The following is a 14,673-nucleotide window of genomic DNA, read 5'->3' as shown; positions in this document are numbered from 1 at the left end:
ATCGACTCCAAATTATCTAAAACCAATTTGATCCAAAGATACATGGGGTCTGAATCCAAATTTCGATAAGGCATATTTTTGCCGTATCAAAGAGTATATACCCTAATTAGATATAAGGCTGAGGATATAAAAATATTCACTGAATCGTCTCTTTATAAATCCTTTATCAAGCCTGCTGTGTGTTGGATATCATCGCATGGTAGCGCTCACCATTCACGGTTACGTTACGTTTCGAAGCATCTTGAAAGAAGTACGGTCCAATGATGTCTCCAGCCAATAAACCACGCCAAACTGCTGTGACTTTTTTAGGATGCAGTGGCATGCTTCTGGCTGATTTTCACTCTAAACCAGCGTTGCCAAAAATATAATTGCTAAAAATTACCCTTTTACTATTACCGCACAAAAGTATGCCAAATATTGTCAAATTCCTGAATTATCTACCCAAACTTCGGTGGTACTTGTGAAAAGTATCTTATGGACTGTTTCGCCGACTATAATGTCCAATATAGGTCCATATTCAATACTAAGTAGAATCCAAAATATAAAATTACATTCAGTTTGGTAGAAACAACGTGTCCAAACTCCCCTAAATACAGAAATATGGGATGTACCGTTCCATGAGGGTCTACATTAAAAAGGCGTCCAATATTGATAATTTTTACCCAGCGAGAACCCAACATATCAAATTACCATATCTGCCAACAAAAGTGGATGCAATTTGACATTCTGGTTTCATGGACATTTTGATGGTCCTGGGGACGGTTTCCAACCGAAATATTTAGGTCCCTCCCTGCTGACACTTTACAATGACATCCCAAAATTCAAACTACCAGAATGTTATTTTTTATGTTTGTCTCTTTTACGGTTATCGATTTTAATTAATTGCTAGTAATCCTTGATACATTTTACAACGAAATTTCCCCCATCCCAATAAACATCAAACTTATTTCGACAACATCAAATAAATGTCACAATGGACAAAATCGATTTGTCCATTGGGTATTTGCCCCTCTTGGGACATGAACAATAATTATCACATATCCCATTCGAGTTGTCATAAATTCTAATAAATATTTCAACATGCTACGCTTTTGTATTGTTGTATTCGATTACCTGTGTAAGCCTTTTTTCGACAACTGACAAGTGGAGCAGGGAGGCAGTGTGTGTGTGTCTGTGGACACAATGACGTACACGTGAATCCACTAAAAACACGATAACCTTCGAACAATAGAAATGTTCCACCAACGACAAAATGGCAAGTTAACAACAATCCATTCACCAAACTACTCATAAATACGTCATTACGGAAACGAACTTTGGCTGGAATGTAATCATAATAATTACGACTACTGGCAAACTACTTGAAATCGAATAGAAAAAAAAACGAAAGAAAGAAACGTAGCTCCGTTTGTTTTCAATATTTCTATGTTGACCTGGCTTGTTTTTTTCCTTTTTTCTTCATTAATTAATGTTGTATTTGTTTGTGGCGGTGGTCTTGGGGAGGTCCTCCTTCTTCACAACGATTTTATTTTCCATTAATTTTTTTCAAAAGAACCACTTCAGCTACACGCAACGTGTAATTCTAATATAGAACAGGGAATGGGGAATAACCTTTAAAAATATATATTTCGTTATGCCGTAATGTTGTCGTAGTTGTTGTTGGTATAAATATAGAAATTCAACCTTCGTTAAAGCTCAATTTTGTTTCTACATTCGAATATTATTATAACGAACGACCGTCCGTCCCCCACATCATATTCTTTTTTCAGGCATGAATAGGCATCAGTAACGCTAAGGAGTCATTAAATTTTCATGACCATGTTCGTTCGTTGTTCGCAGGTTCTTTGTTTAGTCGGTTTGAAAAAGGTAACGAACGCCATCCAACGTTTGTATACATTCAGGAGTTTTTGTATTTTTAGTATAAAGTTGTTGTAGTATATTTTTGGGGGTTGCTAAAAGTTCAATATAACACAGCCCTGCATGACGGTATGTATGTGAGTTGGAAGGTATATATGTTTGTCAGCTTTTGGCTAAGGTATAGAAATACTCGACCCCAACAACGCATACAACACTTGAGTAAATTATTATTACTTGTTTTGTGGCGGTTGGTTTTGGGTTCTTCTTGGTTTGTGATCTGTACGATTGCGTTACAGTGGTTCAAGGGGTCTTTTATTTGGATAAATTCTTCTAATGTATATATGTTTGTAAGAATGAGCAATACTAAAATAAAACCAGTGAGCGGAGCAGTAAAGTCGGACGGGGCCGACCATATGATACCCTACACAACTTCCATGAAAATCTAACTTTGTGTGGTTGTACATTCGGAGCTTGGTAATATTTTCCGATATTTGCACCCTCTTGGCCGACCAGAGGTCAGCAAATATTACTAATATTCAGTACAACCCTTCTAATTACTTGTCCAGATTCGCTTCACCGTGGGTTGTGTTGTGATATTCGGCTTTCAATTGTGGGCTATAGATCGACTCGAAAAAACACAAAAAATTAAGTTTTCGGTCCACTTCATCCCAATATTATTATCTGATCACCATCGAAAATTATAGGATCCATGAGGATCCATAACTGGCCCGAAAATTATAGCATCCATAATGATCCATAACTGGATCCTGATGGAAATTTTCAAAGCTATCAGCGCTATATATCCGCCCTCTAGTTTGGTAATGGGTTACTTAATAATATATGAATGCGTAACTCCCACATCCGAGCACATACGACAATATAATTGGTATTCATTTAAAGGTCAACCACTCCTCTTAGATATGCTATCAACTTCTCCGGCCTATGTCTTTCAGGTTAAATTTATACGCCATAGAATAAAAATTTTGTCATTTTTCACACAAAATTCCGGGTCCATTTGAACCGCTAAATATCACTGCTACCTTTATCAAAACATTCATGTTTATTTTTTGGCCCGATCCCCTCCTCCATGCAAAAATTCGCTATGTTTGGACCCTATTTGCGGCCTTTGGAGCGACCAGAAAATTAGACAAAAATAAAGTTTTTGGTCCATTTCATCCCCTAAATATTAACCAAAAACAATACGGGTCTTCATTGGCCAGAACCCATCCTGCGTGCAAAATTTCGTGAAGATTGGTTCATAACAGTGGTCTGTATCGTGTTTACAAATGGGTCATGACCAATACTTCGCGGCGCTACAAACTCCTGGGACTGCACAGAGCTATAATACCCTGACAAAATAGTTGTGTAGGGTATAATAAAACTAGTCAACGGAGCATTAATCGGCTATGACGACCATATGATATCCTACACCACTGTCACTAAACTTTCTACGAAGCTACATTCCGATTGTCGCAAAATTACGCTATATTTATATTAATTTGTGTGGTGTGGGTGATATTAAACCATATTAGGATACGTAGACTTCTTCAGAAATTTTGTATGTTTTCCTTGACGTTAATCCGATATACTCACTTACTTAGATGGCTTGTGACAGAACATTTGTTCCATAAGCCGAGCTTACAAATTATTTCAATGCGCGTCGGCCCCGTACGCAACTCATCCAGTTTGAAAGACAAAGTTTTGAAATTGTATCTTCCACTTGATCCATCAGATTCATAGCCTTCCCCTTCTGCGCGAACCATCGGCTGGTTCGCTTTTATATGTCTTTTGAGCTGAGGCATCCTCATCCATTCTCACAACATTGTCGCTGCAGCTCGATACGCCTGACAATGCCGATGTCCGAGGATAAATGGTACAACTTATGATTCATTCGACGGCGATATTCACCGTCGACGCAGATCGGCCCATAGATCTTTCGGATAATTTTTCTCTCAAACACTCCGAGAGCTGCCCTATCTGCTTGCGTAAGTACCCATGCTTCAGATCCATATAACAGCACGGGTAGTATCAGTGTGTTGAAGAGTTAAAAAGATCACACGATAAACTGTCACCTCTTCTGAATCCTCGTTCCGTATTAAAGGGCTCCGAGAGATCCTTTCCCACTTTAACTGCTGACCTTGTGCCAGTTAAAGTTATCCCGGCTTTAAAAACCTCTGAACGGATATGGCTGTCGAATGCGGCATTATAGTCGACGTCGTCGAAGTGTTTTCGTGGGTCTTTTCCAGGATCTGGCGCAGAGTGAAAATCTGCTCAATGGTGGATTTGCCAGGTCTGAAGCCGCATTGGTATGGTCCAACAATATCTTTGACCATTGATTTCAGTCGTTCACACAGCACGCTGGAGAGTAGTACTTTATATGAGATGGGAAGGAAACTTATTCCTCTATAGTTGCAAATATCGTCTTGTCTCCTTTTTTGTACACGGGACACAGGATGCTGAGGCTCCAATCATTGGGCATGTACTAATCAGCTGGTGCATGCTCCATCATCTGCTTTATTATTCTTCAGATGATTGATTGCTGACCTCATCTTAGCTAGCTGGTATACACTCTATACGGCCATCTATTATTGGTTCTGGGGTATCCTCTTCACCGCTACTATTTGATATCAGAAGCTTTTCAAAATGCTCCTTACAGATCCTCAGCACGCTGTCTGTATCTGTCACCAGGTTTGCTTCTTCATCTCTACAGGAGGATGCGCCTGCACCAAAACCTTCGGTTTGGTGTTTTACTCGTTGGTAAAATTTCCGAACTTCATTCCTGTACATCCCGATTTTCTCACGCTCATGTTTTTCTTCTTTTTTTCTGAAAATACGTTTCTCCTCTCTCCTTTTATTTCTCCATCGCATTACGTGTTGTCTGCAAGGTTGCCCTATACTCAGCGTTTTTCATATCAGTAGCATTACGACATTCCTGATCGTATTAGGGGTTTCTTGATGGTGGTCTTTGGTACCCAAGTTTTGCTTTAGCTGCAGTTTGTAGGGAGTGGGCAATTCTTTGCCATTGTGCTTCTATATTATTATCGGGACAGAAAATGTTTTCGTCAAGAAGGTGGGTAAGTTGAGCGGAGTAGGCCTCGGTTATCTGTTGTGTTTGCAGCTTTTCGACGTCGAGTTTCAGTGTTACATTAGATCGCACCTTTGCTGCTACATTAAGACGCGTGCGAACCTTAGCTGCTACAAGGTAGTGGTCAGTATCGATATTCGCCCCTCGGATCGGTCGAACGTCTAAAACACTGGATGAATGTCTTCCGTCTATCACAACATGATCAATTTGCTCCTGCTAACTACCATGTTTTTTGCTGCCGGGAAGTAAAAAAAGCTCGGATGTTTTTTTATGGAGGCTGAATTTTCCGACGGTGGGGCCAAAAATATTTTCCCTTCCTGATTTTTGCATTAAAATCTCCTAGCAGAATTTTAAAATCATGGCCAGGGCAACGGTCATATGCTATTTCTAGGCGCTCGTAAAATATGTCTTTGGTCTGCTCATATTTGTCTTCGGCCGGAGCATGGGCGCAAATGAGACTGATGTTAAACCGTAAAATATGTCTTTGGTCTGCTCATCTTTGTCTTCGGTCAGAGCTTGGGAGCAAATGAGACTGATGTATATGATGTATGATTATAGCAATTCGCTCATCTACTGGAGTGAATCTGGAGACGAGGTCTTTATTCTCCTATTAACCATAAATCCGCCACCAAATTCATGTCTCGTTTCATGGCAGCTATAATACAGTGCGTAACCATTCGATTTACTTACGACAGTCCATTTCCATCGCATTTCCTGTAAGGCAATAATATCGGCTTTGTACTTCTTGAGTACATTCGCCAAAGCGAACACTGCGCCTGTTCTGTGCAACGAGCGCACATTCCAAGTGAAGATTCGCAGATCGTGGCCCTTTATACGTTTGCGGAGGTCGTTTTATTTTTCTTTGCATTTTCATAGTAGTAGGGGTTTTCCGAGTGTGGGCAACTACCCCGACGCCTCAACCTATTTTTTTATAGTTCTTATGGGTGACCTATAAATATAATTGCGCGAAAAATTAATAAAAAACTTTATACTATTTACTGTTCCGCTCATTGATTTTATTTTGCCTTTAAAATATTTCAAAATTATGTTTATAATTTTACTAGATTTTTTACCATCCCACTGTACCATCCACCATTATACGAATACATAAAATGTATTCATGAGACAGTAAAAATGGTTTATTCCACCTTTACAACAAATTTCTTTTGAATTTTTGAAATCCATGTTCATGGCAACCTTTTCTCCGGGAAGTCAAGTGGAGAAACGTGTTGGTAAATAATTGGACACAAAAATATATGTATGTATGTATTTACATAAAACTCATTTCAACGCCTAAAAACATAACGTTACAATATACTTGTATTTCGAATTATTATTTAAAAATAAAGTTTACTGGTATCACAGAATTCTCAAAATGTGTATATCGCCAATTTAACAATATTCCAATTAAGGCGAAATGTGACGCCTTAACAAAATTCCCTGAACCCGCACACACACTCAACTACCAAACTCACTCCATTAACTCGTTTACATTTGCACCTTTTTCGTTTTGGGGGATTTTATGCTAAGCGTTTCCATGGAAAACTGTGTTCGAACTTTTAAAAACAAAAAGCTAAAATAAACCCAACAAAACAGAAACTTCCTAAGGATTTTCTAGCATTAACTACGCGTTGAAAAACAGAAAAGTTTTCTTGCTTTTACATTTTTCTTTATCTCTATTTTGCTCTTTTGTTTGAAGGTGGATTTTTAAGGTAGTCCCCCACTTATTGTTTGGGTAACAAAGTTTAGCACATCGAAGGGAGGATTTTTTTCTGTTTGTATTCATTGTGACTTGTTTTCATCCACTTTGTAAGATGGTTGGGTAAACTTTTGCCTATCGTCAGTAACGGCGCTTGGGAAGTTTTCCAGGTGTTTTAATCAGCACACACATTCACACAAAGCTTAACTAGAAACAAATATAATATTGTGTCGGAATATTTTTGTGTAAGGAATATCCCAATAGATTTAGTGTCAAACAATTTCATTGGTATTCTCATTCTAATGCCGATGGCATTTTCATTCAAATTAAGTAGTTTAATAATTAAGTATACTTTTATTATGACTTATAAATTAAGAAGAGATTGAATACACGCATCCATTTAAATACTAATCAGACAATATTTTCTATGACTATAACAATGTTGTTAGCTTTCAAATGATATGCATATAAGTTTAATTGGTCGGCACAAAAATAAGGTTTATTATTTGTAAATTTGGCTAAATGTAGTGGTTGGGATCTATCCCACAAAGATAATTTTTATTGGTGTGTTTTGGATAATGAGATAAATGTATGGTGAATATTTCAGTCGAATTCGACAAATCTTCATAACACACAATTTATCCGAAATATATCTAAAATATCTAAAATCTTATGAGCGAGATTTTTCTAACCTCAGCCTTATGGCTAATGAGGGTATATACAATTTGATACGGAGAAAATGTGCCTCATCGAAATATTGGTTTTAGACCCCATGTTTCTTTGGACCAAATCCGTTTCAGAAAATTTGGAGTCGATTTACAGGATTATTGGTCTACTCCTTCTGGTACCTCCCCCACAAATTGGTCAAAATTGTGCTGAAAATTAATTTATAGTAACGTGCGATCCGATTTTAACGAAACTTTGTACAACCTTTTATCATTACCAAGCCTAGAACAATTAGGAAGATAGAACATATTTGTCCACTCTTTCTGGTACCTCCGCCACGGAGGTTCAATAAATTCAATATTTATAAATTAAATATCAGGCTAATGGAATGTCCGATTTGAACCAAACTTTGCACAACCTATTACCTTGACACATCCCAGATCAACTTTGAAGATGAGACACATTGGTCCACTCCTTCTGGTACCTCCATTGGTCCACTCTTTCTGGTACCTCCCACACAAAGGGTAAACATTTATTTATGAATCCTATATCATGCGAATGGCCGATTTAAACCAAATTTTGCACAACCTATTATTTTTTTCCGAATGTGGGATACGTTTGCCCTCTCCTCTGTTACATCGTACAAAAAGTGTCAATATTATATATTTGATCAGCATAAAAACCGAAACATCTTTTATGAAACATATACCATATATAAAACGAATAATAAAACCTGTGTATAACTCCGAATAGGGTGAGTATATATATCTGTCGGCAACGCCGACTGACACTTATTTACTTGTTTGTAGAATATTTAGAGACAACTTATTTCGTCTTGTTGTTTTTTAGGTTAAGGTTCAGGAAAATAACGACGAAAATAAGCAAATAGAATTCAGATGAAGGTGGGATATGATTTACAAAAATATTCCTCATTCGATTTGACTGAAGGCATGTCGTCTCAAAGATAACCTACAATAGCCGAAAACAAATATAAAAAGCTCTTTATTCGTGAAGTTAAGAGTTAAATCAAAAACATTACCTATAGTGATGACAATACCACTGCTGGAAAATAACCGTTATCTCAGTGAATTCCTATAATTCTATCAATTTATTAAACACATATTAAAGTTTTTAAACTAAAATTTAAGATTTCGAAGAAAAAAATCTGGGTTAATATACTCGTCAAGGGCTTTCATCCCTATAAGGAATTTTCCAACGATATTATTTTACTCCGATTTCAACGTACTCAATTTTGTTTTACAATGTAATATAATTTAAGCTTTAGACTTACATACATTACAGGGATCAGCAAACCCTCAAGGAAGTTAAACACTGTCGTTGTCATTGGAGAGGATGAATAAACGCAAGAAGAGCTAGGCCTGAGAGTTCCAGCATGCATTGTACATATTTTGGAGCTGCATTAACTCTAACAAAGGGTTCTGGGCTGGAAACGCCTTCCCTTATCTCAGTTTTACCATTTCTGAATTCTGTTTTCATTCACTTGTAATTGTTTTTCAAATCTTCACAAACAAGTATTTGAAATTTGATGATTTAGTCGATACATGGATCACTTTATCCATGGCAATGCGAAGCACGCGATAAGACTCAATGTGTTGGCAACTGATGAACTTAGGTGCGGAGTACGATTCCTTGGTTTTTTCGAAAAATTTCTTCATTGAATCAAAGTTTCTCATTTTTCTAGAGCGTTCGTAGCCTTCCTTAAACCTTCTAGCTTGCTCCGATATATAACGGAAGTTCAATAGCTAGTTCGACATAGCTTTAGGTTCTATAGGGTGATCCTCTATTCCTTTCTCTTGACAGTAGAATTAAAACATTTGAATCGTACAATGAAGTGTTGCATCTTCGTGATGGCGCTTGTGACAGGACTGTGTTCTTTTTATTGTTTCCCTTTTGTTCTCTTTTACAAAAAAGTATTAAACTTTTACAATTAAATAAGTATTCTGTAAAAAGTCATATCTAGGATAATAGAACTCATAACTGAAATTATATAAAATATGGTATGTTATTATATGCCGTGGATTTTTAAAAAATTTTAAAAATACTTTTTGAGAAGCCACCAAGATGTGGATTTTTTAGAAATACTTTTTCATAAGTCTCCAAGGCGTGTACTTCATAAAAAAATTTTTGGAGAAGCCTACAAGGCTTGGATTTTTTAAAATATTTTTGAGAAACTTACTATGCTTGGATTTTTTAAAAAAAATATTTTTTGAAAAGCCTGCAAAGCATGGGTTGTTAAAAATATTTTTTGAGAAGCATCCAAGGCGTGAATGTGTTAAAAATATTTTTTTTTAAATGGAAGGCATGGAATTTTTACAGAATAATGATTCAAGTTGCTCAAGAGGTGTGGTTTTTTAATATATATATTCAAGTGGCCCACAAGATTTAGATTTTTTAAAAATATAGTTTTGAGTAGCCCATAATACGTGGTTTTTTAAGAACATTTTTTAAGGTAGCCTTCAAGGCTTGATTGTTTTAAAGAATATTTTTCCAAGTAACCCACTTCGTGTGGAGTTTATTCGTTTCTTACCGCTATCATACAAATTACTTTAAAATGACATACTCAACAAGTAGCTTATGGGAAAAGACATACCAGGAAAAAAATAAGTTTGAATGGATGGGAATAGCTACCATGGTAGAACCAAACGTGGGAATTTTGCATAAATGTATTACAGTTTATTTTTTCCCTTACAGCAATCACAAACATTGCTGAAATTTGAATATAAAGGGGGTAGCTATCATAACATAACCTAAAAGGAAAATTCCACACACATTTATCAGTCAATCAAAAAATTACTGAAAAAAAGATCAAAAACGGAAGAGCATACATCGGTAAAAATTTGAATGGACAGGAATAGTTACCATAACAGAACTCAGAATTCTACACAAAAGTTTTATTGGAATTTTGTGCCTATGTCAATCAAAAATTTACTGTTATACTTCAATAAAAAATTAAATTTAAATGAAAATGAATAGCTACCATTACAGAACTCAACAAGGGAATTTTACATAAATGTATTACAATTTTGCTGTAAAAAGTCATAACCCATTATTTACTGATATGAGAATAATGCATCAGTGAATATTTAAAATTTTATATAAAGTAATAGTAGCTACCATAACAGAACTTATCAGAGGAATTCTACATACATTTATCCGAGTTTACTTGCTCTGATGGACGAACACGCATCAGTAAATATTGAAATTTGAATATAAAGGAGTAGTTACATAACTGAACCCAACAAGAGAATTCTATATAAATCAGATTTAATTTGTTTCCTACGGTAATCATAAACATTACATAACTGTTTATATCTTTCTATGACCAATGTCTAATTTTATTTATAGTTGATGTGGGTTTTTCGTGGAAATTAAAAGACTTTATTTGCACGGTCTTTACAAGGAGCTAGTTCAGCTTTTGCTGATACCTCTGGCTTAGCTATGGACTGCCGATCGCTTTACCGAGGAGAATGGGCGTTCTCATGCCCTGGCTATAGCCTTGGCCTTCATTTTTTTTCAAGACGAACAAATATTTTTTTAATAATAACATGAAACAAACCTTATTTTAGTCATTAATAGGCAAAAGTTTATTCCTGCTAACGGAAATAATTTTTGATAAAAATAATCATAACCCTAGTGTATACAGTCCCATGATTTCACATACATGGGATCATATGAAACATTGATCCGACCGACATATATAGGGTATAGCATTAAGGGTAGGGTCCAAATAACATATTTGTAATAATATTTGATATCAAATGTTGAAGGAGAACAAAATGATATCATTTGTATATATTTTAGTATAGTTATTACAACAGAATATCTGTCATTTTATAAAAATAAACATTTCCTGCTTGTAATGACACCTTTAAAAGTATATAGTTATAATCAAATAATTTGTTTTATGATTGAAATGTATGTTAAAACAGTGAAAATGTAGATGATAATATTTTGAAACCAACTCGTCATGTTCAAAATCCTGTTCAAAAATCATAAAACATTTGTAAAAAATATCATTGTCAATAAAAAAAGCAAACTCAAAAAAAATAATATAAAATTAACTGTTTAAAATATAAAAATTAACCCCCTTTGAAAATTTGTTTTTTAAGAAAGAAAGCTATACACCTTTCGCTGCACAGAAACAACATTTCAATCATAAAAAAAACTTTAAAATGTTTAAAACTAAAAATTTAATCCTTATTTGGGATGGCAACAAAAAAGCCTTAACTGCAAAGAAAAGAAACTAAATAAATAAAAAAGAAAATAAAGATTTTTTAAATAAAATATTCATAAAACAAACAGACAAAACAGAAAAAAATAATCATTGAAATCTTGTTTCTGTGTCGTTAAAGGTTGTGGCCACTAAACAAAGGTGTCTACTCATCATCCTCTGCAGCCTAAACTACAGCTAGACAACTAGATGATGCCCCCACCCAAGCCCAGAGTCGAGGAACCAGAACAACCCTAGGCGATAAAGAACAAAAAACCCGAACACGCAACGTTAAACAAAACAAAAGAAAATATGTGCCTGAACTAACAACAACAAACCCCCTACTAAAAACTACAACAACAACAAAGGAGTTATAATAAAACATGGAGACTTAAAACAAAAAAATAGAAACTATTTTGTTAATACAATTCAAAAAAAAAAAAAAAGAAATACACAATTTTTGAATTGGATTATTCAAAATTTGTTTTTGTGAATTTTTCGAACCCAAGAAAAGTACAAAAAAGAAAGGAAAAACCAACCAAACCCCATAGCAACACAACAACAAGAAATTAGCATTTAAGCCAAGAACAACAACAAAAATTAGTTAAATTTTGTTCATTAAAAAAAAAAACTAACCACCCCACAAAATGTCTTCGTTTACCATACCTGTCATCAACCTCGAAGTGAAAGAAGTTAAGGAAATAGTATGGGAGAAAATCCAGGAACCGGTCATTCAACGGCGCCTCGTCCTGGTCATTGTGTCCATTGCTCTGCTGCTGGACAATATGTTGTATATGGTGATAGTGCCTATAATACCCGATTATCTGAGAGAAATTGGCAGTTTCGAAGTGGATGAGGTAACACAGGCCCCGGTACGTGACAATCGCACAGGCCTAATACTGCCCGTACATCATGATCATCATGGCCAGGACTCGGCCACGGGTATCCTCTTCGCCTCCAAGGCCATTGTCCAGCTGATGGTTAATCCCTTCTCGGGTGGCCTCATCGACAAGATTGGCTATGACATCCCGATGATGATCGGTCTCACGATTATGTTCTTCTCGACAGCTGTCTTTGCATGCGGCAGCAGTTACAGTGTCCTGTTCTTTGCACGGTCTCTGCAAGGAGCTGGTTCAGCTTTTGCTGATACCTCTGGCTTAGCTATGATTGCCGATCGCTTTACCGAGGAGAATGAGCGTTCTCAGGCCCTCGGCATTGCCTTGGCCTTCATTAGCTTTGGCTGTCTGGTGGCACCGCCATTTGGCGGGGCACTTTATCAGTTCGCTGGCAAGGAAGTGCCCTTCCTCATCCTGGCCCTGGTGTGTCTAATAGACGGCCTGATGCTGCTGCTTGTTATGAAGCCATTCAAAGAACAGCTGGCCCAGAGTAGAGAAGTCAAACAGGAGACCATTCCGATATGGCGTCTGCTGATGGATCCCTATATTGCAGTGTGTGCCGGCGCCTTGACAATGTCCAATGTGGCGCTGGCCTTCCTCGAACCCACCATATCGCTGTGGATGGAGGACAACATGACCACGGATAACTGGAAAATCGGTATGGTATGGCTGCCGGCGTTCTTCCCTCACGTACTGGGTGTGGTCATCACGGTGAAAATGGCACGCAAATACCCCCAACACCAATGGTTGATGGCGGCCGGTGGTTTGGCCCTCGAAGGTCTCTCTTGCTTTATTATACCCTTCTGTAGCTCCTATAAAATGCTCATGATTCCCATCTGTGTCATATGCTTCGGCATTGCCCTCATCGATACTGCCCTGCTGCCCACACTGGGCTATTTGGTGGATGTACGCTATGTATCGGTATATGGTTCGATTTATGCCATTGCCGATATCTCCTATTCGATAGCCTACGCCGTGGGTCCCATAATAGCGGGAGGCGTGGTTGAGGCCATCGGTTTTACCGCATTGAATTTCCTCATTGCATTTTCGAATTTGCTGTATGTGCCCGTATTACGGAAACTGCGTAATATTTACGACTTCAAGCCATTCGAAAATGAGGCTAATATTCTAATGCAAGATCCACCGAATAAGGAGTATCAGACGTATGTTATGCAGGATCAACAGCCTGTCGATGGTGAATTTAAGAATCATCTGGAGTATGGGCAACAATATCAGCAGGAGCAGGAAACGAATTTGGATGAGGCGGGCAATTATGATTATCAATCGGCTCAGGGTGGGGGCTATCAGCAACAAGGTGGTGGTGGTGGAGGAGCTGGTTATCAGCAGAATTCACAATATCAACAATCATATCAGCCGGGTTATCAGGAGCAGGGTGGCATGGCGTATCAACAACAACCTAGCTCAGATGGTAGACATCTTCCTCAGCAAAGAATGGCAAATCCCTTTCAACAGCAACAGCAGCAGCAACAACAACAGCCAGCCCCCGCACCAAGTGGTCCAGCAAATCCCTTCAGACAAGGATTTTAAACTGTTGTCTTACACAAAATTAGCGGTAATTTATTTTTGTTTCTATTTTATTGATCGTTTAGCATTGAAATTCCGTTAAAAAAAACTATCATAAAAAATATAAAAAAACAACAAAAAATAGGCGTTTTATAGTTAAAAAGAAAATGTTTTTGTTAAAACTTTTTTCAATTTCAGTTACAAAAAATGTTAATGTTAAACTAAAGATAATGAAAAAAATCATAAGAAAAATTAAAAACAACAAGTGGTTCTATTACACTATAACATAGTTAAAAAATCTTAAAAAAATATAAATAGTTAATCTTTAAAAAAATGAACTTTAAAAAAAGTACACTTTTTTATATAAAAATGTATTATACACCAATGACAAAAAACTATACAAAAATTTCCACCCCCACTCTCGAAAATTTATTCTACTCTCCTATTCCAATATTTTTTTTTTTTCTTATAAATATACAAACAACCAAAGATATTAAGTTATTTATATATAGGCTATATCAATTAAAAGAAAAATTAATTTTAAGGCAAAAAACCAACCCCTTGAAAGCAACAACCATTATCACAAACATATCATTAGATTTTTAAGGCATACTTTTAGGCAAACTAAATATATATATATATAGGTATAATACATATATAAAAAATATATTTATATAGAGAAGGAAACAAATGCATTTTCTTTAGTATTACACAT

At 36.4% G+C, this 14,673-nt stretch overlaps 1 protein-coding gene across 1 annotated transcript; it reads left to right on the top strand.

Annotated features, from left to right (window-relative positions):
* The first annotated feature begins 12,185 nt into the window (after positions 1-12,185).
* Positions 12,186-14,058, top strand: LOC133337929 (vesicular acetylcholine transporter-like). Its single transcript, XM_061546132.1, has one exon. The coding sequence runs from the start codon at positions 12,186-12,188 to the stop codon at positions 13,980-13,982; it is 1,797 nt and encodes a 598-aa protein (XP_061402116.1). The 3' UTR covers positions 13,983-14,058.
* The last annotated feature ends 615 nt before the right edge of the window (positions 14,059-14,673 follow it).

The sequence above is a fragment of the Musca vetustissima genome, unplaced genomic scaffold (assembly GCF_032173495.1).
Source record: "Musca vetustissima isolate MV318-11 ecotype Yass unplaced genomic scaffold, APGP_CSIRO_Mvet_v1 utg893516, whole genome shotgun sequence".
Lineage (NCBI taxonomy): Eukaryota > Metazoa > Arthropoda > Insecta > Diptera > Muscidae > Musca > Musca vetustissima.
The sequence above is the reverse complement of the archived record's forward strand: the minus strand, read 5'-3'. Positions and strand labels throughout refer to the sequence as shown.